This window comes from Drosophila nasuta, unplaced genomic scaffold (assembly GCF_023558535.2).
Source record: "Drosophila nasuta strain 15112-1781.00 unplaced genomic scaffold, ASM2355853v1 ctg14_pilon, whole genome shotgun sequence".
Taxonomy (NCBI): Eukaryota; Metazoa; Arthropoda; class Insecta; order Diptera; family Drosophilidae; genus Drosophila; species Drosophila nasuta.
Genome location: NW_026869386.1, coordinates 1,073,571 through 1,097,255, shown reverse-complemented (window position 1 = coordinate 1,097,255; position 23,685 = coordinate 1,073,571). Strand labels below are relative to the sequence as shown.

Sequence of the window (23,685 nt, the reverse complement as noted above, 5' to 3'; positions counted from 1 at the left end):
AAATTATAGCTCTATCTCTTATAGTCTCTGAGATCTAGGTGTTCATACGGACGGACGGACAGACACACAGACACACAGACGGACAGACGGACATGGCTAGATCGTCTCGGCTGTTAACGCTGATCAAGAATATATATACTTTATAGGGTCGCAGATGCCTCCTTCTACCTGTTACATACATTTCCTGCCGGCACAAAGTTATAATACCCTTCTACCCTATGGGTAGCGGGTATAAATACCCAATCAAAACTATAAAGAATGTTTATCTGCGATGAGCAATCTTGAGTTTTTGAGAGTCAGAGACTATAAGAGATGGAGCTATAATTTTTCGACAACATTTGTTATGTTTGCACGCAGATCAAGTTTGTTTCAAATTTTTGCCACGCCCACTTCCGCCCCCGCAAAACAAAAAATCGAATAACAAGCGTAATTTTAAAGCTAGAGTTCCGAATTTTGTTATATATAATAACTACTATAGTAGTTATGATTTCTGATTTGGTTGCGATCAGATAAAAATTGTCGAAGTTATAAAAGAAATATTTTTGTATGGGCAAAAACGCCTACTTACTAGGGGTCTTAGTTGCTTTGGCTGACAATCTGGTATATTGAGCCGTCTATGGTATATGCTGAATGCGGTACTATGTCGATATACCAAATATACCATTTGGTATATTTTTAGTATTTTAGCAGTATATTCGGTATATTTTGAGAAAATACCGCAAATTATATTTATTTTATTCAAAATGGGTAACGGGTATCTCACAGTCGAGCAGTCGACTGTAACTTTCTTACTTGTTTTTATTTTCAATTTGGTAAATTAATACATGTTATTTCGTTTACACTTAAATATTTGGTAAAAGGAATGTGAATAAAAATAAACATAGCGTATTTAAGCTTAAATTTACATTTCAAATATTTTGTTATATTAGTATTTTGAATGTTATTTGCAATATATAAGAAATTCCATAAAATTAAAAATTCTTTCGCAATCTAATCTATGTACATATTTGTAATTTTTACACAACATATCATACTTTACAGAATTTGACTGGGCAGTTTTTCAACTTGAAATATGTATATTAAATCGCTAAATAAAATGTAAATGCACTCTTACTAACATGTTGATTGTAAATATTAAAGTTTTAATTTGTGGACACGGGCGAGGCTGCATGTTTATCTGACTACCATACATACATATCTATTCGATAATTCCTTCAAACTATTTTGCTAGTTCCATGAATTAAAAGAAGCTGTAATATCAAATACCCAAGTCAAATACTCGACAGTTTGTCAGTTCATATCATATAGAAAATTGCGAATTTTAATTCATTGCAAGATAAGACACCTGTAAAGAATTTTGGCATCAGGTCCCTGTCAGCGAAAACGAAATTTATTCAATATATAAATATGGGTTCATTATGGTGGTGATTTGACATTGAGTAGTAAATAAAAATATTAAAATCTAAGCTACCGAACTGTCAAAGTTTCCATAATACCAAATTTTCTTCCTATGGCTTTTAGGGATTTTTGGTCAGTTAGTGTAGTGCTGTAAGCAGATCATGTTTAGTCCCCAATGCGTACTGTCTTCCAATACTTAGATGTGTGTCAAAGTGGCTTTCATATGTATTATTGAATTACAAGTCACTCCCATTCATAAACTTTATACAAAAACAGAAAAATTTCCTTTGGCTGTTTGGGGGTGTGCTTGGAAGCCATGCGTTCCACTCATGAAATATCCTCCTTACTGGAGGTTGAGTGTTGCGGCTTAGCTTTCACTCATAGTTTAGGAAAAGTTCAACGACCTTACAATTTTCTTTTTACTTTCTTGATCCAACATTTTGTGTCACTTTTTTGGGGGTTGTCACAGTTAAACCAAGGGAGGTTTACCGGTCATGGATGTTTTTCCTTCCCATGCGCATCGCGTGCTTTGTTGCGATGGAAATTACTTTACACTTATGTATGTATATGGACCAGTGTAGGACATATAGTATTATGCAAACTAGAAACTTCAGTTCGCTTGATTGTGAGGTTCATTCTTAGTACTTTAAACTCCATTTAAATCAGAATAAGTGCAAAGAGCAAGAATAAATGTAAACATTTCCCTCCCCTGTCACCAACCATGACTATATACAACTTTATAGAATACTATGGATATCGTTACTTAGGGTCACTGGCCCACTCAAAATGTGCTTGTATTGTACCAAACCGCTTATATCTATATAACAGACACCGAGATAGACAGAGAAAGTGAGAGCAAAAATCCAGCTGCGTAACACAGATTCTGCTTTGCGAAAATATTTGATTACCGAAATGTACATTTGGTAAATCGATATACTGCCCTTTTCAGAATATGGCACTTAGTAGTACAAATTACATATATCATACAACATTATTTCCTAAACGGTTGCTACTGGTTTCTTGATTATCTCTTACAATATCTCAGGTCTGGGTGTTCATACGGAGAAACAGTCAGACGAACATGCCTACATCAGCCGTTGACACTGATCAAGAATTTATATATGGGGTATGGGGTTACATTCATTTGCTGTTGGATCAAGGCTGTAATTCCCTTCTAACCTACGGGTAGCTGGAATAAAAACAGAAATATAATATATCAAAAACTAATGAAATCTGAAATACGAATGCAAAAAGATGTAAAGTCGTAAGGATGGCGACAAAGTAATACAATCGTAAACGATTTTACAAAGTACTTCGCTGCTGTGAATATGTTCTTAAAACACTAAAATGTAATCTCAATCCTAGATAACATTGAAAACGTATTATGTCTTGCACAATCGAGACAAATATGTTTTCAGTCGGTGAAATCTTTGCAAAATTGTATCTAGAAAGCTGAGTTCAAGTCCAGTATTGGGTGGCTGGGACACCTCAGTAGTTTGTGCAACGCTTCTTTAAAAATGTATTGAATCTGTATTATAATAGGACGAAATGAGAATAATATCAAAAACTTGTTGATCCATTTTTTAAATTTTGTATCTTGTTTTTTGGTTTTTTGTTTTGGCATTGTTGCATTAATTTCATAATCTTTACAGTTTTTTATTTAACAATATAAATAATTAAGTTTTTAATAGCGAATCTTTAAGAAAAAATAACGTACATATATGTATATGTAAAAAATTCTTTAAGATTTATAATAAATTACGCTCCAACTGCGCAAACTCAAACCGACTTCGCAACGGAATTAAAATTGATTTTGTTGGGGTGTCGAGCCACCACCACTAATTGTATTGAAATTTGGAAGAATGCGCAAACCCATTTCCAGTTCACTATACGGTGAAAAGTTCAAAGACCTTTCAGCGAAAAGAGAATTTCCAGTAACGCGAAGTCAACCCCAAACAGCGTAAAGCTATGTTTTTACTTTCTGTATCCAATATTCTAATTTTTCAATAACAAATGCTAGTTGATTTTTGCCTGTAAAGACTGCGGTAGTTTTTATGAGGGTATTTATCTATATTCGCCAGAGGTGTCTTATAGTTATAGTTAAGTTATTTATATTCTGATTATTGTTTTCTTTGATCAAAAAATAAAAAAAAAAACAAATTATTAATTTTGTATAATTCTATAATTCAAAGATTTGGAATATATAAATGGTATTAAATATAATACACATTTGAAGGCAACGTTAAAACACGAATAAAGAAAACTACAGTCGAGTGTGCTTGACTGTGGGATAAAATAAAATCAAAACAGTTCAGTATAGAATTAAAAAAAACTTATACTATATCCCAAAAAATTCTAAAACATACTGAAAGTTATAATTGGTATATCATATTTACAATTAAATTTAAAATATATCTTAAACACAATATACCAGATTGTCAACCAAAACAATTTAGACAGCAACAGCTGCAGCCGTTTTTTGCATTATAATTTTAATTCTTAAATAGCTTCAATAATTTTCATTTCATCGCAACCAGGAATGATACATACTGTAATGATTGTAAGTTCCAAAAATAGTGGCACTAGCTTTGATTTCGCTATTCGCCAACTGATTTTTTCGACTTGCGCGGACGGAAGTAGGCGTGGCAAAAATCTAAATCGAAATTGATCTGCGTGCAAAAATTACAAGGTCTATCGAACGAAATTATAACTCTCTCTCTCTCTTTCTTATATTATCGCTAGCTATAACGATTCGTAAGCTCTCAACTACTTCCACACCAAATTTTCGATTGATATGTATAAGATAAATGGAAATGTGATAAACACAGTGGGGACAACCAATGCCCAATGCCTATAACATTAAAGCAACCCCCATCGAGCAACATTTTTCGTCTTAGCTCTCTAAAAGCGAATGTGAGTCTTACTGCTTATTTTTTCGACCATCTCCAATGATTCAAGAGTTCCATGAACTTTTGTTCACTTGTGTTTATTAACACTAGAAAGGAATTAAAATGAATGGAAGGCGACAGACCCCATATATTGAATGGAGTTGCTTACACTTCATAGGTATAAATGTTGATGCTAGTCTAGAACTAATACTATTTAAGAAAAAAGTTCAATAAAATAAACAATAAAAAATAATATTGTGGCCGCAATGTGGTAAGCCGAATAAAATTAACTCGTTCAGAATAACAGAAATACCCGAATATTATATAAATATAGCACCAAATAAGTGGTCATTTATAGACCACTTGACATCAAAGATAATATCCGAAATTGCATCTTACGCACACTGCATTCTGATGTGTATATTTGCAATACTCAGAAATGCACTTGATACCCTAACAGAGAGCCAGCCAAATGGTCATTTCCTACATCACATAGTGGGTCGAAATAGTTGAAAATATTAGAAACCTTAAAATTCAGTGGGTTCAACAAACAAATGTAACTAAGTCGACTAATGGTTGTTAATGTTCATTGTTTCTAAATCGTCCTAGTTGTGTGTGGTGATAGACGCGAATGTACCAGCCTCATGTAATGCGCAGATAACATAAGATTTATCCGTGTTGAATATGTTTCACTAAAATGCAAATAAAATATAAAACTACAAAATTCGTAGTGGAGATACACTTAGCTGAAATTTAGTTTTTGGTTGTCCATGTGCCCCTGCCACTGGGGCGTCGTAGTCTTCTTGAAATACAAACATAAAAAAAAAACAAAAACACAAATAAAGATACAAATTTAAGCATATGTATATAAATGAATGCAATATTCCTTTCTAATATATTTGAAATATAGTATATTCGGGCGCCACATGCCCTAAAGGGTTGCCAGATTCGTGAACTCTGACTTTGTAAAAATAAATACTTATAATTATTATTATACACCCTTACACCAAGCGCATCAACTAAAATTAAGCGATTGTATAATGCAAGTGCTTACACTAAATTTTCAATATCAATGCATTATTATTATTTCTGAAAATTATATATGTGTATGTATGACTTTCTGCACATATATAGAGTATGTCTCTTTTGATTTTCTTTTTTTTTATTTCAATTTGAATTTATTATAAAACCATTATTATAACATTGATGATGTGAGCTCAAAGTGCGTCAAAATAGCTCCGCAACTTTTGCGTCACATATCGATACAAAAATATCGGATAAAAAAAACTTAGTAAATCGGCTTATGACAAGTTATAGAGTATAGTTTTATAAATATACCCTCAAAAAAATCATAAATATCTCGAGATATTTCGGGAAAAGTACAATAACCTCAGCTCCAGCCCCATTCAAAATGAGCACAAAGAAACAATGTTGCCGATTAATGACCATAACTTTTTTTTTACTTTCTTGTCGGCCAAAGTGCGCATTATGCGTTCGTACATACAACTATAAGGAAGATATGTAGCAACTTTGGTTGAAATCCTTAGAGCGGTTTTTGAGAAATTTGACCTTTTGTTAACCCGTAAAAACAAGTTCATTTCGCAGATGCATTAAGTAACTGGAACCAGTCAGGCCAGAGCCGACTTAAATCGGAAAACTTTACTGTTAAATAACACCCTTTGGACTTTGACGGGACTTTAAATACTTGCAGAAAATAACTAAATGAAACAACGATATCTATAATTTAATATTACATTTAAATATTATATTTACATATAGATTGATTTATTATAATTAATAAATATACGCAATTTTATATACAGTTTACTAGAACACTGTTAGCGGCAAAACAATGTGTTAATACTATTAAATTATTCTTCATATTTAGAGAACTTGTCGGCCATGTCGCTCTATTTCATTCTATTCGAATCAAATAAAAAAATATTTTGCTTTTTTGTTTTATTCAAATCGGTAGAGCAGTTTTCGAGAAAATTCAATTTTTGTGATATTACAAAATTGGCATCATGCGAACCTAGTACAAGGTTAGCGTCGAATTGGATATTATCCACATACATTCTAGTATCGGAGTATCGATTCGCTTAAAAATTTGTTTGTACTGGGAACTGCAAAACAACATGTCGTCGCAAAAATTTTGCAACATCGTTTTTTTATATGGAGTTGCGCGGAAAAAAAATTCAATTTCGCGCAACTGAGGATAGTACAGTAACGAAAAGTACATTTTTTCAAATCCTGTACTATGTACTTGTCCAAGAACTCGTCAGAATCGAGATTCTGGCCATAACCCCAATTTTTTAAACGAATTTGCTGCATAAACACTGCATAAAATTTAATAGAAAGATAATTAAATTATCTATTTATTTGCATTCAGATTTTAATTGATTTTAAACTAAAACTAACAGAAAAAAATAATATTTTCATATCCGACTTTTTGTATCGATAGTTGAATCTAAAATTACGAAGCTATCTTGACGCACATTTGTACCTTGAAGCACATGTATTTTCCTAAAATCAAGAGAATGGATTTTATCGATATATCGTCTACAATTCCAATCTGTAAAAAAATCTTAAGATTAGCAGCTGTTTAAATTTTCGTAAAATTACTTGCATAGCTAAAACGTTTAAGGCCAATAATAATATATTTGAGTCCTCTTCGTTAAAAATGGCACAAATGGATTTGGAATTGAAAAAGGTAACTGACAAAACTAATAAAGTATCTTCTTGTTTTCACAAATAATCTGTAATTGTTTTACAGGCATTTACTGAGATGCAAATTAACAAATTGGACACTACGAAGAAGATAAACATGATTGATATGAAGTGTGATATGGTGAAGACAGGTAAACAGACGTATACGCTAACTGAGAAAGGAACTAGCAGTTTATCGGACGACACAAAGTGAGTAGTCGTAATCAAAATGAATAATCCATAAATCAATCTCTTTTAAACCAAAACATTCCTTATAGAGTATATTTGTCTGTTGGACGTATGTTTCTGTTGACAGATGTGCAAAATATGCGTGACGAGCTAAAGAGCAAGCAGGACAAATGCGACAAGGCAATTGAACTGCTTGAAAAAAAGAAGGAATTTCTACAAAAGTCACTGAAGGATCAAGAAGATGGTCTGCGCGAGCTTGTGCAACAGCGTAAGGAAGCGGACGCAACAACTAAATAAAAAATCATTTGTGTTTGGAGTCCACATCCATTCTTGCGTTATTTAATATCAAAGTATTCATCGAAATTAAAGTTTGCATAAGTAACAAATTCGTTGCCCAAATTGCGTTCATGTTGTGGTTGGAAGCGACATTTGTGAACTGGCAAATAGGCAGTCAACCAAGGTTCAACAACTTCACCAGAACAAAATACAATTTTTGAATCGCTTCGGCGTTGTAAGTTATTTACTATTTTGGACATCTTCCTCATGCATTCTTCGGATAGAAAGGGTGGATCCGCAATTATCAAATCGTAGCATTGATTTTGATGACTTAGGTAATCCTTATTGCTATCTACAGCATTATAATCATAATGCACAAAATCGGTGCCGTAAGCAGCAAATCGTTTATCATATTCGAATATATTGACTGAAAGATTTCTTCATGTTAATCGATCGATTGAACGCAGCTTTATATGTACTTACCATTCGAATGCAATTTTTTTATCGTTGCGTAGAGCGATGGACATGATAATAAAGCTATCCGGAAACATGTTGTGTTATCGTGTTCTTTGGCAATTTTAGCTAAAGCATCGCCAATTGCTCGTTTTGTTTCGGCACTGTACCAAAACTGACTGAGTTGCTGAAAGATGTGCACAGAATCATTACTGTTTGTCATACTTTCAAAATCATTTCTTACCCAATCCTCTTCGAAATGTGCATCTAATCCAGTCACGTTTATCATAAGTTGTTGTTCATCATGCTCACGCTGCGTCCGTTCTGCCAGAAATTGTTGGAGAATAGCCAATGTATCAGCTGGCAGTGAAGTGTCATCATCATCCATCGCTTATATGTACATATATAGAAATCCTTAGGAATATATCTCAGTGAAGCTATTACCAGGTGGCTTCGCAATTTATGAATGTGTACACACTGGCGATATAGCTGTCAGCCGATCAACTATCGATATTACGAGTACTGCGTGCCTTTATCGATATATTTATTAAATCTAAACTGCGTGTCGACAATTTTTATTTAATTTAACTTGAACACTAGGAGAACGGTGCGGGTTATCATCATTGTAAAGGTAAGTCGGTTTAAATAGCCTAATAAGTAGTAATTGTGGGAATCTATCCTGATATTCTATGTTTTGCAATGAATGGCCCCGGCTATGCCAATTATTACTAGCTGCACAAATCAAATGATTGTACATACATAAGTGTTTGAAGTGAGTCCACAAATCAGAGAACTACTGTTGAATGGTTAATAATGTGATTGGGCTGTGTAAAATTTTGTTTTCATCTAAATTTCCACGTTTATCTCAAAATATGAGAAATGATTCGTCACGATGTTGCCCATAAAGTTCCTAATTCGGGTCTAATTTTTCCACTTTCAAATGTGTAAGTAACATGTGAAGTTCAAAATACATTTTTCATAAATTGCTGGCTTATTTAGTTTATTTATTAAAGCAGTTTAAGAATGTCCATGTCAACGAATTGAGACCTCAGTGAATAGAGCCACACCGCTACAAAGCAATTGTTAGTGTAACTGACGTGTCACTCATTATCGGTCAGGTAGCCTGCCTGACATTATATGTTTTTGTGGACACACATTTAGTTACTACCTATGTAAGTACACTTCGACAATCAATATCAGTATTTGATTTTTAGTCGACTTTAATATAAATCAAACCTAACTAAATGAACAAGAATATGGAACAGATGTGTAGACAAGTCGATCGGCTAAAACATCGTTCATTGGATACTGATAGTACCGATCTACTTATATGAGGGACGATACCGATATTAATGAAGTAGCCGAATTGAATCGTCAGCTGTTAATGTAAAGCAACTAGATGATTATTATTTACTCCATCCCTTGAATGAACCTACTCCGAGGTTAGGTACATAACATAACCCAATTGAAGTAAAATTGTACGTTATCTAAAGTAGATATTTAAATGCTCAATGTACATACAAAGTATGTTATTAACTACGAATTGCTGGCCCCAACCTTAATTCGATGTATTCGTATTCGAGTTGACTATGCAATTGCTTAAGCATTTCACTTCTCTCTCTTTCTCTTTTGCCTTATCTACATATATGTATGTGTGCTAACTTATCTGGCTCTGTCACCTGTTTGGTAATTAGTTGAGCAACACGCATCTGGCTGTTATTAGAGTAAGCAGTCTTTAGCTTATGAAAATCGGGTATGTTGTTAGAACTTTTTTATGTAGGAAACTAAGCTAAAATTTAATTTGGAAATTTTATTTAGAATTTGTTCGTTAAACCGTTAAATTTGTTTTGACGCTATATAAAGTCAATAGCTCTCTTGGCATAACTGAGTTATGAATTATTTAAGTCTGTTTATTAACATATGTATATGTACATATGCTTATACATATTTACCTTTACCTTCAAACAATTTAATTGCTTTTCTTCATTAACAGCATTTCTTGCTGGTAGTTTGACCCCTTTAAATTGAAGTAAAGATGCATGCAATAAAACTAGCTTTCAAATTGTTGTGTTGAGGTGAAATCTTAAATTAAATTTTGAAATCCGAGAACTTGCTCGTCTTGTTAGTTTTTATTATTCTCTCAAGTTACTTCATGCACGACAAAACTTGCAAACTACCATTGCTACATACATGTATGTATGTACATGCAACATTGAAGATTATCTTTTAGACCACAAAATTAACTAGATTTATATGTAACTTTCCATTCAACTGGTTTCGCTTTTAAATTAGCCAGTTATTCCCTGTGTTTATATTTCCATTACCATTTTTTTTTTTTACATCTAAGACCCGACAAGAAGAATACATTTCAGTAGTAGCTACAAACTCGTAAAAATATTAATCTTAATGTTAAGTAAAAAAAGTATGTACTTCTCCAACTCGCATATGCTAAGAGATTTAAAGAAATTTTACGCGCTTGTAAAACTAATTGATTTAGATCTTCACGAAAATTATAAGTGATCTATAAATAATCAGAAGCTTGTCATCTTCTAATGTTTACGCGTTTATCACATACTTTTAGATTTGGCATCATTAAATCACAAGAGCCATGAGTACGATACCTGAGCAAGCAACCCGCTTTGACAGCGCCCAGAACGATTCTGCTTCACAGGATCAGGGCCAGGGGCAATCAAATAGCTCATCACAACAGCAACAGGACCAGCAGCATCAACAGCAGCCACAGAATGCACCAGCGAAGCTTCTTCAGCATTTCCAAACTAATCGCATCGATTCGGCACTGTGGGCACTTCGCCTGCTCGTCATCTTCTTTACCATTAGCTATGTGTTGCCCATATTTATGTAAATATTTCATATCCAATTCAAGACAATTATTTGCTTGATAAAATGTTTATTTCTAATATTTGATTTTTTATAATTAGCTCACAACAGAGCTCGTTTAGCAAGGTGCTGCTGGCCAATGCGGCCATCTCTGCACTGCGTTTGCATCAGCGAGTACCGGCTTTTTCCTTCAGTCGCGAGTTTTTGGCACGTTTGTTTGCTGAGGATTCATGCCATTACATGATGTACTCGTTGATCTTCTTCAGCGTTCGGCCCACGCTTCTAGTGCTGATCCCCGTCATGCTTTACTCAGTGCTACATGCCTCCAGCTATTCGCTCAAATTGTTGGACGTAAGTATAATAGGCCAGTGAGATATATAAAGATAACATTAACGTATTAATTACTTATTTAGTTGATTGGTCAAAACTCTTGGTGGGGTGCACGTTTCATCATTTCGATTGTGGAATTCCAGGCGGCAAACATCCTAAAGGCCACCGCTTTCTGCGAAATCTTCATTATGCCTTATGCCATTGTATTGACCTTTATGTATGTTATTAGTATTCGTTTCTGAACTCTGCGTTTTAATCGGTAACATTTTATTCAATTCAATAGGAGCCATGCTGGTCTTATGACACCAATAATCTACTACCACTATTTGGTCATGCGCTACAGTTCACGTCGCAATCCGTACCCACGCACTGCTTTTGCAGAGCTGCGCATCACCTTTGAGGCGCTGGCTTCTCGCTCGCCGCCCGCTGTAGGTAAAATCATTCGGGTTGGCATTGGCTTCGTGAACCGTCTGGCACCGCAACCCCAACCGGCGCCATCGCAGTAAATTAATGCCACCGCGAACTGCATTACCACTTATATTCAAGTGGCGAAAAATAAATCTTTTTAAGATAAATAAGCCGGTTTAAATAATATAAACAAATATTAATATTATACTCAAATTACAATGAGTTTTGGGGTCCATACAGTTTGGTGTTTTTTTGGAAATTGTGTCGTCATGAACGCTGGATTTTAATGCACTGTTCTGTGAATTTTCGTTATACAACTGTGGTATATCAAAGCATTGATTAGATTACTATTTAATACACATATTAATACAGACAGTTACCTTAATATAAAGCTCATTGTGAAAAGTAAAAACAATGCGTTTTACCCACATTTATCAATATCATATATAAATTATCGTTTATATCGTTCAAACAATAAAGGTTTATTTGATAAATTTATTTGAATTCTACGTCGGACTTGCAAAGGAATTAAGTTTCATAAATAATTTTTAATTAATCTATTCTCAGCCATATTAGGTGGTGTGAACCTCCTTTACCAAAAAAATAGTATCACAGTCTATTCATATTTATATGATTTTTTATTATACCCGCTACCCATAGGGTAGAAGGGTATTATAACTTTGTGCCGGCAGGAAATGTATGTAACAGGTAGAAGGAGGCATCTCCGACCCTATAAAGTATATATATTCTTGATCAGCGTCAACAGCCGAGACGATACAGCCATGTCCGTCTGTCCGTATGAACACCTAGATCTCAGAGACTATAAGAGATAGAGCTATAATTTTTTTTCGACAGCATTTGTTATGTTTGCACGCAGATCAAGTTTGTTTCAAATTTTTGCCACGCCCACTTCCGCCCCTGCAAATCAAAAAAAATCGAATAACAAGCGTAATTTTAAAGCTAGACTTACGAATTTTGGTATATACAGTAATAACTATAGTAGTTATGATCTCTGCAAATTTGGTTGCGATCAGAAAAAAATTGTGGAAGTAATTAAAGAAATACTTTTGTATGGGCAAAAACGCCTACTTACTAGGGGTCTGAGTTGCTTTGGCTGAAAATCTGGTATATTGTGCCGTCTATGGTATATTTTGAATGCGGTACTATATCGATATACCACATATACCATTTGGTATATTTTTAGTATTTTTTGCAGTATATTTGGTATATTTTGAGAATATTACCGCAAAATATATTATTTTTATTCAAAATGGGTAGCGGGTATCTCACAGTCGAGTACACTCGACTGTAGCTTTCTTACTTGTTTTAGATACAAAAGGGGTAAACGATTTTGGACAAACTGTGAAATATTGGATTCGTGAATTATAAGACAACCCAAACTCTCATATTGACATGCGGAGGGCCTTCTGGTGAGGCGATCAGAAAGTCAATTTTTCAAGTCTTATTTTTAACGATATGTTGCAAATGTAAAAGTTATCCTTTTGGGCGCCTATGTTGACGCTAATGAACTATTTTGAATTTCCAAATAGTTATTGGACATGCTCCTATTCGATTATGTTTTCGAATGGTCTTTCTTGGAAAAATATTTCTAAGTAAATCTGAGCAGGTAGAGCCACAACAAGAAATCGAACCAATGCCCGGAAGACTATTTAGCTTACTCAAAAAAAAAGCAACGCTTTGTTTGCATAACCGCATTCTTTGTTACACGATAATCAATGTAAGTGAATCTATATGGCAATACAACCTAAAACCTAGATTAAATATTCGATATTTGTACAGATACCACTAAGCTATAATGTAACGTTGCAAACTAGGAACTAGGAATCATACCTGTCAAAAGAACTGGCTGTATTTTGAATTAAATTTAGTGTTTCGGATTTGATTTCTATCTCTTGAAAATATATTGGGATTATCGAAAAGCCAGAAGCAAATCTTACTCCTTCAGGCCATTCAAATATTTCAGTATCAGAAATATTATTTAAGATACAAAATTCCATAGAAGCAAAACAGCCCAATATTATATAAAATATATACCGGAAAGCATACCAAAAGTACCATTCAAAATATAGCTCAGAGTGCCAGATTGTCATCCAAAGATTTGTATCTGAACGCTTTAAAATGTTCATGAATCATACATACTAATATTATAAGCTATAACTGCAAAATTTCGCTTGTTGCTTGGCTAAAAAAAACTTGATCTGTATGCAAGCATAACAAGTGCTGTCGAATAAAGATTATATATATGTATGTATATCTCTTAGTCTCTAAGCACATAGATCTGCTCATACAGACGGAGGGGCATGGCAATATAATCTCTGTTATTAACGCTGATCAAGAATATGTATCTATATATACTTTATGGGGTCGGAGATGCTTCTTTCTGCACACATTTCCTTGAACCACAAAGTTATAATGCGTTTCTACCTTCGGTGTCGGTAATAATTATAGCTCTAACTGTTACAGTATCTGAGAATTAGGTTTCATACATTAAAAAATGGATTATAAAATAAAAATAAATAATGTTATGTTCTTTCTAATTTTGTTCTTCAAGGATAAGAAAAAAAGTTATACTTATCGGAACAATAAAAGTAGAGAGGGATTTCCCTATTTTGCAAGAAATTAGCCTACATTGACCTGTACAAAACGAAGCCCCTTAAGTGCGCCTAAGCTTACCACAGACGTAGCATAAGGCATTCTCAATTAGTTACTTGGAAACATGGAACGGTGGCAAAACAAGTTGGCTGTCGTCACTGGGGCAAGCAGCGGTATAGGAGCAGCTTGCTCTCGTGCAATGATTGCGGCTGGTTTACGGGTGGTGGCGTTGGCACGACGGGAAAAAAAGTTAAAGGAGTTAAGTGAGAGTCTACCGAGCAATCTAAAACAAAACTTGATAGCACGTCGCTGTGATGTGTCTAAGGAAGAGCAGGTCATAAGTACATTTGACTGGATACAACGAGAGCTTGGCGGCGCCGATGTTCTTCTTAATAATGCAGGCATTACTCGGGAAACTGAATTAGTTGCAGCACGGAACACGCAAAAGCTGCGAGACGTTATCGACACCAATTTGATGGGGGTCATTTGGTGCACACGTGAAGTGTTTCACAATTTTAAGAGTCGCAATACTGAGGGTCATGTTTTTATTGTCAACAGCATCGCTGGCCACCAAGTGCTCAACTTTATTGGTGTTTTACCCTCGTTCAATATATATCCAGCAACGAAATTTGCTATTACAGCCATTACAGAAACTTATCGACAAGAGTTTCAATTACACACGAATAAGGTGCGGGTCACAGGCATTTGTCCGGGGGCTGTCAATACCAATATTTTTCCAGAGGAGATACATTTTTACGTTAAAAATATGGCGAGGTTACAGCCATCGAACATTGCGGATGCGATACTTTATGCGCTTCGTACACCGCCTAATGTACAGGTAACAAAAACATTATTCAACAACTCCAACCTACTAAAATTCTTATTTTGTTAGATACACGAGATCACAATTAAGCCAATGGGTGAGATATTTTAGGTAATTAAAAATTTGCAAAAATAATTAAAATTATCCATATGCTTGTAAGTGAATAAAAACTACACAGATGTATTGTATTTTATTTCTGACTTTATTTTCGTTCTATCGACGCATGCCAACAAAACATCGAAAATGGAGCAAAAAATTCACATTTGCCTTTCGGTTGTTAAATATGTACTTTCAGTCCAAACTCGCCTGCAAAGTTGTGCTCAAGATATGCTACAAGATAAAAAATGGACGAGGCTTTTTTTTATAAGGAAAGGTGCGGCAAGTTTTGAGATTTTAAATTATGAAGAAATTCAAGATTATTACTCAAGTTTTGTGTATGGTTAATGTGAGATAGTGGTACAAACTCCCACAAAGCCCATTGCCTCTTCAACATAAAACCGTGTATTTTGCTTCTTTTATTCGTTTGAAGCGCTCTAAAAAGGTTGACTGTTTGGTGGGAACTCTAAGCTTTGTACTATCCAGTCTATTAAGCACTATCAGCAAGCACTCTCCTCCATTGGTAAACGCTCTGATGGGGCAGCCAAGCTACCGAAAGATAAAGTGGAGAAATAAATGGCTTTTGAGGCTTACTGCACATATTGAGTTAGCGCGAAGGTCGACCAACATGCTCAGACTAGCATGCTGCTGTTGTGGCATTGCCAACTGCCAAACTCTGTATATGTACATACATCATTTTGTTGTATGGGCTGCTTATTCTCTAGTGGAAGTATTGCTAGCAACGACGTTTTTGATAAACTAAGGGTTGCAGTTGCAAACCGCCTTCTGCGCCTGGCGAAGATATCTCTGGTTGAGTATTTAATGTTGGTTTTGCTGCCGGTGTCCACCACAAGTATCCAATCTTTTTCGTTTCTCTGCAAGCATCCCAATGACATTTGTAGAGCAATAATCGATCACGTCCCATCTTTTATAACGTTTGTTGTGTTTTGCAGTTTTTCAGTCCGATTTTTTTATTGTTTTCATAATGTAATTTTAATGTTTCGGCATAGCAGCTATGACAATCTTTGGATTTAAAAAGTGGATTGACGCTCAAAGTGCAAGATGCTTAAATGTAGCTAAAGCTTTTAATTAAAAGCTCATACATGTATGTATATAATTGCACTAAATATGTAAGAATCTTCTTGATAAGCCGAAACATTGCTGACTTTTTCCCCACAGTTGTTGATGACACACTCGTTGTTTTATAATTTCGATGTCGATTACTATTTCTCGAACAGCTGTTACAGCTAGAGATGAGCACAGCTGTTTTGCTCAATAACACTAACAAAAACTGAGAGAAAGTTATTTTTAATTTTCAACGTTAAATTAAGCAATATCCATAAACAAAATCCCGATCTGGACCAATTTGAGCACATAAATTACTACGAGTCATCAAAAAAATTTTAATTTTTTAATATTTATAGGTCAAGGCGAAACAAGGTAAAAAAAATCAAATGGAATTGACCTTTAAAAAGGCACGATTGGTGTCTAATGCAAACGAAGGTGTTGTTGCTGATGATGAATTTGATGTATGCTGTGATGCTGTAGACAACAGTGGTTTCGAAAATGATTTTGGATGGTGGGCACTTCCGGAGCCCGCACTGTTAAAAGTCTTTGTTCGCCTAAGTGTTTACGATTTACTCCAAGCCAGCTTCTGTTGCCGGCGCTGGAACTCGATTGCCAAGGACGAGTTGTTGTGGCGACACAAATTTCAAGAAAACTTTAGAGCATCACCTAACATACCGTTGAAGCCAGGTGCTGCGAGCTGGAGAGCTGAATACCAGCGCCTTAGTATGCACATTCCTTTTGTGCAAGCGCAGCGTCTGGAGCCGAGTAGCGAGTACAATCACGGACATACGCATCAGGTGTTGCACGTTAGTTTTTTCTCACAACGGCGAAATGTTCGCAACATGCTCTAAGGACGGTTATGTTATTGTATGGAATGCACAACATCCATGTACAGGTATGTTAATTGTGTGAGGTGAATTTTATTCATCTTAGTCATGATCTCATTTCAGAAAAGTATGCGCACAATATGAAACAGTTCAGCTGGAAGTACACACAGTACTCGCAGTTTAATCAAAGTGACACACTCCTATTGGTATCCGGTGTTCACTTTGGGTCGCCACAGAGCACTTCTGGAGAGATAGCTGTTTTTTATCTGGGTGCCACCGAATCCCATCTTCGCTGTCGAGTCGTCAATAGACCATACGATATCTTTGGCACCTGGTTTAGCGATCAGTACCTTCTCTCAGGCGATCTTCACTGGTTGGCACATCTAGTGAGTACTTCGGTCATATGGCTGAATAAGGCCAATCAAGAAATTGATTCGGAGCATGTGCCCATCATGAGCCAGCTATATAAATTCTACAATAGCAATGCTAGTTCGGTGCGCGCAATAATGGTGGCCAGATGCCCGTGGCTGGACGATTCTAATGATCCACTTGAACGAATCAATGAGTCATCAGAAACTGGCTCAGCATCGACTATCAACTGCAGCGAAGAGGTGCCCTCCACATCGTTTGCTAGTGGCAATCCTGTTTCTCATGGAGCTAGTTTGCGGCGCACACGATCCGCTACTCCCGATAATAATTATCTACCCGATATAAACGAACACAGCCATGCACGAAGATCGAGGGCTAGAAATGTTCAAAACTCTGATTCCACCATACACTATCTTGAGGAGTACAGAAAAGATGCTGAAGCTGCCACAAATGTTTATTTTAATGATGGTAATGAAAACATCGATGTGGACGTTGAACCAGAGGCAGAAGAAATCGAATCGGTGATGGAAGTCTACGATGAAATGGAGAACAGCATGCCCAAGTATTTGATTTTTTCGACTGGATCAAAGACGTTCACACCGCATCAAATTGGTTTCAAACGCATTCGCAGCGTATACTTCCCTAAAAAGCTAGATCCTGGTCCAACACTTAAGGAGCGCATTGCAGCGAAACGAGCCGCCCAGCAACAGCAGCAGCAAAACCCACGGAATGATCCCGATTGGTGGGACTATGAATCTGTTAAGGATCGTTTCGACCAAGTAGACAAAGTGATCGACTTGCACGGCCACATTATTGGCATGTCATTAAGTCCTGACCATCGCTACTTATATGTGAACACGCGGCCATGGCCGAAGAATTATAATATAACCAATCCTCTTGAACCACCACCCATTGCCCAGGAAATAGACATACATGTCATTGATCTAATGACTCTGAAGCGAGTGGGCAACATGCTGCGTGCTCACAAAGCTTACACGCCTAGCACTGAATGCTTTTTCATATTTCTTGATGTGTGCGATGAGTACGTGGCGAGTGGAGCTGAGGATCAACACGCATATTTGTGGGATCGCTATTATGGCATCAGCTTGGCAAAGTTTAAACATGCTGATGTTGTGAATAGTGTAGCTTTTAACCCTCGCGACTCTCAGATGCTGGTGACAACCAGTGACGATTACACTGTCAAGGTATGCTAATCCGAAAAATTAATTGTCTTGGATCTTATCTATTAGGTTTTTTTATTTTTAGGTGTGGCGATCCAGAGCTCAGGCGAAAACGTACAATATTCCAATTGATATCAGTGAATCGTTTGAGTTGAAACCCAAAAATTGTCACATTTCAAAATTTTCTCTGTAGCTTTAAAGAGTTAATAATTATTTCATGTTGGTAATGTTCATTTATTCGCAAGTGTATTAAATTTTTCGGCTATAGCAATGGTTCCACAGATTTCTTAAAGCCTGGTGGCAGTACTTTATCGATTGTTTCACGTATATTATTTTGGCTTAGCTGCGATTGGGCCTCAGAGGATGTAGAAGGTTCATCAAAATGTTCAGTAGATGGACGTGATACAGAGCTTTGAAGTTTCTTCTTGTTTTTTTGACGTTTTTCGGGGTGACCAAAGCAATGCTCGCACTCGTCATCCTCTTCCGAAGAACTTTCGCCAAAAGCCAACGGTTTTTTGTAGATGCAACAGCCTAAAAGAATACCCACAAAATCTCCGCGAGAGTAAGCATAAAATCATTGGAGCAACTACATATGTACGTGCTTACACTTGGATTTCTTCCGATTCATATGCTCGTTATCTAACACACCTTCATGGAAAACCACTCGCCGATCATCTCTAGGCGGTTCCAAACGCAATTGTAATGTGGGTACGCCTTCGGAAGCCTCGCATTTTTGAGAACCATCACTTTCTTCAATAGTTTCTGTTATTGTTGAACCTGGTTCCATACTTGTGGGCTGATTTGCCATTTTGAATTGCAATAATGATAGAATAATACCTTGTTTGCGCTAAACAAATTGAAAATTTTTTAAAAGTGGAATCTTACTGATAGTTAGATTAGCAGCTACATATATTATAGAAAGAAGGGTTGAGGTAGAAACTGTAATCGGTATTTGTATCGAATAAGTTATTTTCGATGACAGTACAGTTTTAAATTATTTCAAATTATAGCAAATCAATCAAAGGAAACAAAGGATAACCGAAAGCATGAAAAGCGAAGAAAACAGACCAGTACAATCTTAATAGACTTATGGGGAGTAAAACCAAAAAAAAAACAAGTGCATTTTTTTTAGAAGTCTTCAGTTCCCTACACCAGTAAAAACTGATTTTTCTCGTTTTTTTAATATACTTGAAATGTTGCATTTGCCACATATAAAAATAAGCTAGATTTTTACATTCGTGAGCTATGTGAAAGTATCGGACACAAACGTAAGAATATCGAACGCCATTTTTCGGGAATTATTTCAATTGCCCGATATGTGTGTGCAAAGTTATGCAAATTGCACTACTGATTTTTAAAAATAATTCTGTGTCGATTTGTCGCTCACTTTATACAATTTCATGAATTTGTAACATTCTACCGCACTCAAAATTTTCCGTTTGTCAAATTTTGGTTGGGAATCACCAGAAACAGTAAAAAAAATTTAAATTTATGGCCACACCACTCAAGCATTTGCCTAATAGATAAATGCAATTATTAAAAAAAAAGAAATCAGATTCATTGCATATTTTGCGAAAAAAACACGATTTCACGCATCTGGGAACTGGGCTTTATAAGGAGTTGCGCAAAAGTAAAAAGATTTTTTTTATCTGGGACCAGCGTTTATACCCATGATATTCAACCTGATATTATGAGATTTATTTTTCTACTCGATATTAATGATTAAATATAAATCAATTTTTGTGCAATAATTTTAAAAATATATATTGTGTTGCTTTTTCTATTATTTATATTTTGGCGATTTTCTTGCAACATTTTCTTATGCCTCATCTATTTAATTTCTTTTTTTCGACTTTGGTTTTTTTTAAGAAATAAATAAAAGAATTTCAAATAATTTGTAGGCGCCAAACTGGAAAGTGAAATAATCAGTTGATTTCCATCGATATCGCAATTTTTTCAATTAATATACCAAAATATTTGCAATGCGGTTGTCAATGCTATATGGAAAAAAAGGTTGTATATATGTACATTTAAGTCTAATAGCCTATTTCCACCTCACTCAGTTTTTCTACGTTTTTTAAAGTCCCGTTTCGGGGTTTCCATTTGCACGAACCGAGAAATATGGGCAAAGGTAAAATTTTCAATATGGCCGCTCTGAAATGTCAGCTGTTCAAATGTAAACACGAGTTGGCGAACAATTCAAAAAAAAGCACGCGCATTTTAAAATGGAAAATTTTATTAAATTGCAGGATTTTTATGAGGATTTTGACGAAGTAGAGGGAAAATTAGCGGAGTATAGAGTATAGGCCATTGCCAATAGTAAAGAAATCGCCATCAGTTTGGGGCTATGTACATAAGTAGATTTGCTGGCAGCAATGTAATATTTACATAAATACATTTACTTTTTAGCAACAGCATATGTGTTTGTCGGAGCGCGATGTTCCTGGAAACAACGAATCATTTTTTGAAGATAATTTTCGAATTAATAGGGAGGAGTTTGGCACCCTTGTGGAGCGCCTTTGTGAATTGGCCAAAAAAGGCACTACATTTCTCCTCCCATAACTCGACCAACATAGCCTATTGACGGCTTTCGAGTTTTTTGGCTCATCTAAAATATAAAAAATTTGCTTTAAAAAGCAAAATAAAATTTTAATTTTTCTATTTTCATACCTTGGCGCACTTAAATGTCAGCTGTTTGTTTAACATTCGGCCTGAACGTGAAAAAACCAAAGAAAACCGAGGTTATGGGTGCGGTGGAAATAGGTTATAAATGATGAAATAATTTATTGCGGACGATTTTGTTTTTGCGAGTTCAGAAGAAATTTGACAACTTATCTGGCTTCGCTTTGATTGGTCTTTTTTAAAAAAAAAAAAAAATTTTTTGTAATTTATGTTCTACTTTTTTTGTGTAATATGGTACAACAAATTATTCTTATATGGCAGCCTTGTAGGAAATATTCTGATACGTGGCAACGCTGACAAGACACAGCTGTCAGTCAATTTTTACCGAAAATGGCTGCACTTGTGCGATTTAATCTAATAGCGAGACCACAATTTGGTAAATAATTGAACGCATTTTAGATACATATGGCTGTGAAAGTGCTTCATTTCATTTTGGGCTTCTCATCATTATGCACACATTGTCAATAAACAATCCGACAAATTCCATTTGCAGTAGTAAAACAAATTATGTAATTTTTGCGCATATCAAAACAAACTTGTGAACTCTCTGCGAATTTTTCATTATTTAATCTATTGATCAAAATTTTTGTTTCTAGTGGCTGCTCTACAGCCTAGTGTGCAGATCCGACTGCAGAGCACACAAGCACCACCACCAGGCACTCCGCCCCCGCAATTGAAGACCAAATTTGGGCCTCTATCTGACGAAGATCGCATCTTTACTAACCTTTATGGTCGTCATGATTGGCGCTTGAGAGGCGCACAGAAACGTGGGGATTGGTATAAAACCAAAGAGATTGTGCTCAAAGGACCTGACTGGATCATTAATGAGATCAAGACGTCGGGTCTTCGTGGGCGTGGCGGTGCTGGTTTTCCAAGTGGCATGAAGTGGTCCTTCATGAATAAGCCAGGCGATGGGCGACCCAAATATCTTGTGGTGAATGCTGATGAGGGTAAGAATACTTCGTATATGATAATTTGGTTATATATTGTGTTCTTTCCAATAGGTGAACCTGGCACGTGTAAAGATCGAGAAATTATGCGCCATGATCCACATAAACTTGTTGAGGGCTGTCTTATTGCTGGACGAGCCATGGGTGCTCAAGCCGCGTATATATATATTCGTGGTGAGTTTTACAATGAGGCTTCCAACATGCAGTTGGCTATTGCTGAAGCGTATCAGGCCGGATTAATTGGCAAGGACGCTTGTGGTACTGGCTATGACTTTGACGTTTTTATGCATCGTGGCGCTGGAGCTTACATTTGCGGCGAGGAGACCGCTCTGATTGAGTCACTCGAAGGTAAACAGGGCAAGCCACGCTTAAAGCCACCATTTCCCGCTGATGTGGGTCTTTTTGGCTGCCCAACCACAGTCACTAATGTTGAAACCGTTGCCGTGGCACCAACAATTTGTCGTCGTGGTGGCAACTGGTTTGCTAGCTTTGGTCGTACGCGAAACTCCGGAACAAAGCTTTTTAACATTTCCGGGCATGTTAATACACCATGCACAGTGGAGGAAGAAATGTCCATTCCACTAAAGGAATTAATCGAACGTCATTGCGGCGGTGTCATTGGAGGATGGGATAATCTTTTAGGTGTAATTCCTGGTGGCTCTTCCACACCCATCATACCAAAGAAAGTGTGTGATGATGTAATTATGGACTTCGACGGCTTGATTGCAGCACAAACGTCACTGGGAACAGCAGCCATCATTGTAATGGACAAGTCTACAGATGTGATCAAGGCGATTGCGCGATTGATCTCATTCTATAAACACGAAAGTTGTGGTCAATGCACACCCTGTCGTGAAGGAATTGGATGGATGAATAAGATAATGACGCGGTTAGTAACAATAATTTTATTTTTTAAATTTGTTATTAACAAAACTATTATTTAAAAAAAAAGGTTTGTTCAAGGTGACGCTCAACCGGCTGAGATTGATATGTTGTGGGAGATTTCAAAACAAATAGAAGGGCATACCATTTGCGCTTTGGGAGATGGGGCGGCATGGCCAGTTCAAGGCCTTATTCGCCACTTCAGACCTGAAATCGAGAAACGAATGCAACAGCATGCACTGCACACAAAGCGCGCCAGCAATTAAAATTGATTCAACCTTATAGTTAATGCGATAAATTTTCTTGAAACCTTGTGCTATGTGTGTATGCCAATAAACTATGCGATTTAATCAGGAAATTATATCGACGCTTTTGGCAAATGTTACAGGATACTTTTTTTTTTACTTTTATGCATCATAAAAATGCGCAATAATATTTCAATTTAACTACTAATTTTCAATACCGAATTTAATATTTTTAGATTTAGTCTTGGGTATGAACTTCTGGTTGAAGATTACTGGCAAATTATTTATATACGGCACATTATATACCGATGAATCAAAACTTTAACTTATTTCGTATAAATTGTGTTGAATAATACTTTATTTGCCAGTGACGCCCACCAATAAACAATTGAATCGCAGTTTAGTTGTGGAATATCAAAGCATTTAGAGATGCTCGTTTTAATTTTGTTTTTAGATTTGAGTA

The 23,685-nt window shown here is 35.9% G+C and overlaps 8 protein-coding genes across 10 annotated transcripts; 5 read left to right on the top strand and 3 right to left on the bottom strand.

Moving 5' to 3' along the window:
* Nucleotides 1–6,831: 6,831 nt before the first annotated feature.
* LOC132797554 (prefoldin subunit 1) lies at nucleotides 6,832–7,567 on the top strand. The gene is made up of 3 exons (XM_060809311.1): nucleotides 6,832–6,996; nucleotides 7,060–7,202; nucleotides 7,271–7,567. The coding sequence occupies exons 1-3, from the start codon at nucleotides 6,967–6,969 to the stop codon at nucleotides 7,476–7,478; spliced, it is 381 nt and encodes a 126-aa protein (XP_060665294.1). The 5' UTR covers nucleotides 6,832–6,966; the 3' UTR covers nucleotides 7,479–7,567.
* On the bottom strand, nucleotides 6,905–8,401 carry LOC132797553 (protein-lysine N-methyltransferase CG9154). Its single transcript, XM_060809310.1, has 3 exons — nucleotides 8,155–8,401; nucleotides 7,941–8,097; nucleotides 6,905–7,884 (listed from the first exon to the last, which is right to left on the bottom strand). The coding sequence occupies exons 1-3, from the start codon at nucleotides 8,296–8,298 to the stop codon at nucleotides 7,517–7,519; spliced, it is 669 nt and encodes a 222-aa protein (XP_060665293.1). The 5' UTR covers nucleotides 8,299–8,401; the 3' UTR covers nucleotides 6,905–7,516.
* Nucleotides 8,402–11,995, top strand: LOC132797552 (Krueppel homolog 2). Of its 2 annotated transcripts, none has more exons than XM_060809307.1 (5): nucleotides 8,402–8,541; nucleotides 10,492–10,769; nucleotides 10,850–11,099; nucleotides 11,162–11,295; nucleotides 11,362–11,995. In XM_060809307.1, the coding sequence occupies exons 2-5, from the start codon at nucleotides 10,519–10,521 to the stop codon at nucleotides 11,582–11,584; spliced, it is 858 nt and encodes a 285-aa protein (XP_060665290.1). In that variant the 5' UTR covers nucleotides 8,402–8,541; nucleotides 10,492–10,518; the 3' UTR covers nucleotides 11,585–11,995. The 2 variants fall into 2 exon arrangements, with proteins under 2 accessions (XP_060665290.1, XP_060665292.1); XM_060809309.1 differs by lacking the exon at nucleotides 8,402–8,541 and adding an exon at nucleotides 8,928–9,082.
* Nucleotides 11,996–14,092: 2,097 nt separating this feature from the next.
* Nucleotides 14,093–15,107, top strand: LOC132797539 (farnesol dehydrogenase). 2 transcript variants are annotated; one of them, XM_060809286.1, is made up of 3 exons: nucleotides 14,093–14,433; nucleotides 14,741–14,937; nucleotides 14,992–15,107. In XM_060809286.1, exons 1-3 carry the CDS (start codon nucleotides 14,224–14,226, stop codon nucleotides 15,035–15,037), a joined length of 453 nt encoding a protein of 150 aa, XP_060665269.1. In that variant the 5' UTR covers nucleotides 14,093–14,223; the 3' UTR covers nucleotides 15,038–15,107. The 2 variants fall into 2 exon arrangements, with proteins under 2 accessions (XP_060665269.1, XP_060665267.1); XM_060809284.1 differs by having other exon boundaries at nucleotides 14,122–14,937.
* LOC132797541 (uncharacterized) lies at nucleotides 15,104–16,214 on the bottom strand. Its single transcript, XM_060809288.1, has 2 exons — nucleotides 15,711–16,214; nucleotides 15,104–15,567 (listed from the first exon to the last, which is right to left on the bottom strand). Exons 1-2 carry the CDS (start codon nucleotides 15,912–15,914, stop codon nucleotides 15,409–15,411), a joined length of 363 nt encoding a protein of 120 aa, XP_060665271.1. The 5' UTR covers nucleotides 15,915–16,214; the 3' UTR covers nucleotides 15,104–15,408.
* A 67-nt stretch (nucleotides 16,215–16,281) lies between these two features.
* Nucleotides 16,282–19,337, top strand: LOC132797536 (F-box/WD repeat-containing protein 5). The gene is given in 4 exon segments (XM_060809277.1): nucleotides 16,282–16,898; nucleotides 16,900–16,981; nucleotides 17,037–18,487; nucleotides 18,549–19,337. Coding segments are annotated over 4 exon segments (2,067 nt in total). The 5' UTR covers nucleotides 16,282–16,472; the 3' UTR covers nucleotides 18,657–19,337.
* Nucleotides 18,674–19,432, bottom strand: LOC132797540 (uncharacterized protein ZK945.8). The gene is made up of 2 exons (XM_060809287.1): nucleotides 19,070–19,432; nucleotides 18,674–18,994 (listed from the first exon to the last, which is right to left on the bottom strand). Exons 1-2 carry the CDS (start codon nucleotides 19,269–19,271, stop codon nucleotides 18,726–18,728), a joined length of 471 nt encoding a protein of 156 aa, XP_060665270.1. The 5' UTR covers nucleotides 19,272–19,432; the 3' UTR covers nucleotides 18,674–18,725.
* A 1,972-nt stretch (nucleotides 19,433–21,404) lies between these two features.
* On the top strand, nucleotides 21,405–23,338 carry LOC132797578 (NADH dehydrogenase [ubiquinone] flavoprotein 1, mitochondrial). Its single transcript, XM_060809342.1, has 4 exons — nucleotides 21,405–21,521; nucleotides 21,742–22,095; nucleotides 22,150–22,984; nucleotides 23,048–23,338. Exons 1-4 carry the CDS (start codon nucleotides 21,476–21,478, stop codon nucleotides 23,241–23,243), a joined length of 1,431 nt encoding a protein of 476 aa, XP_060665325.1. The 5' UTR covers nucleotides 21,405–21,475; the 3' UTR covers nucleotides 23,244–23,338.
* The last annotated feature ends 347 nt before the right edge of the window (nucleotides 23,339–23,685 follow it).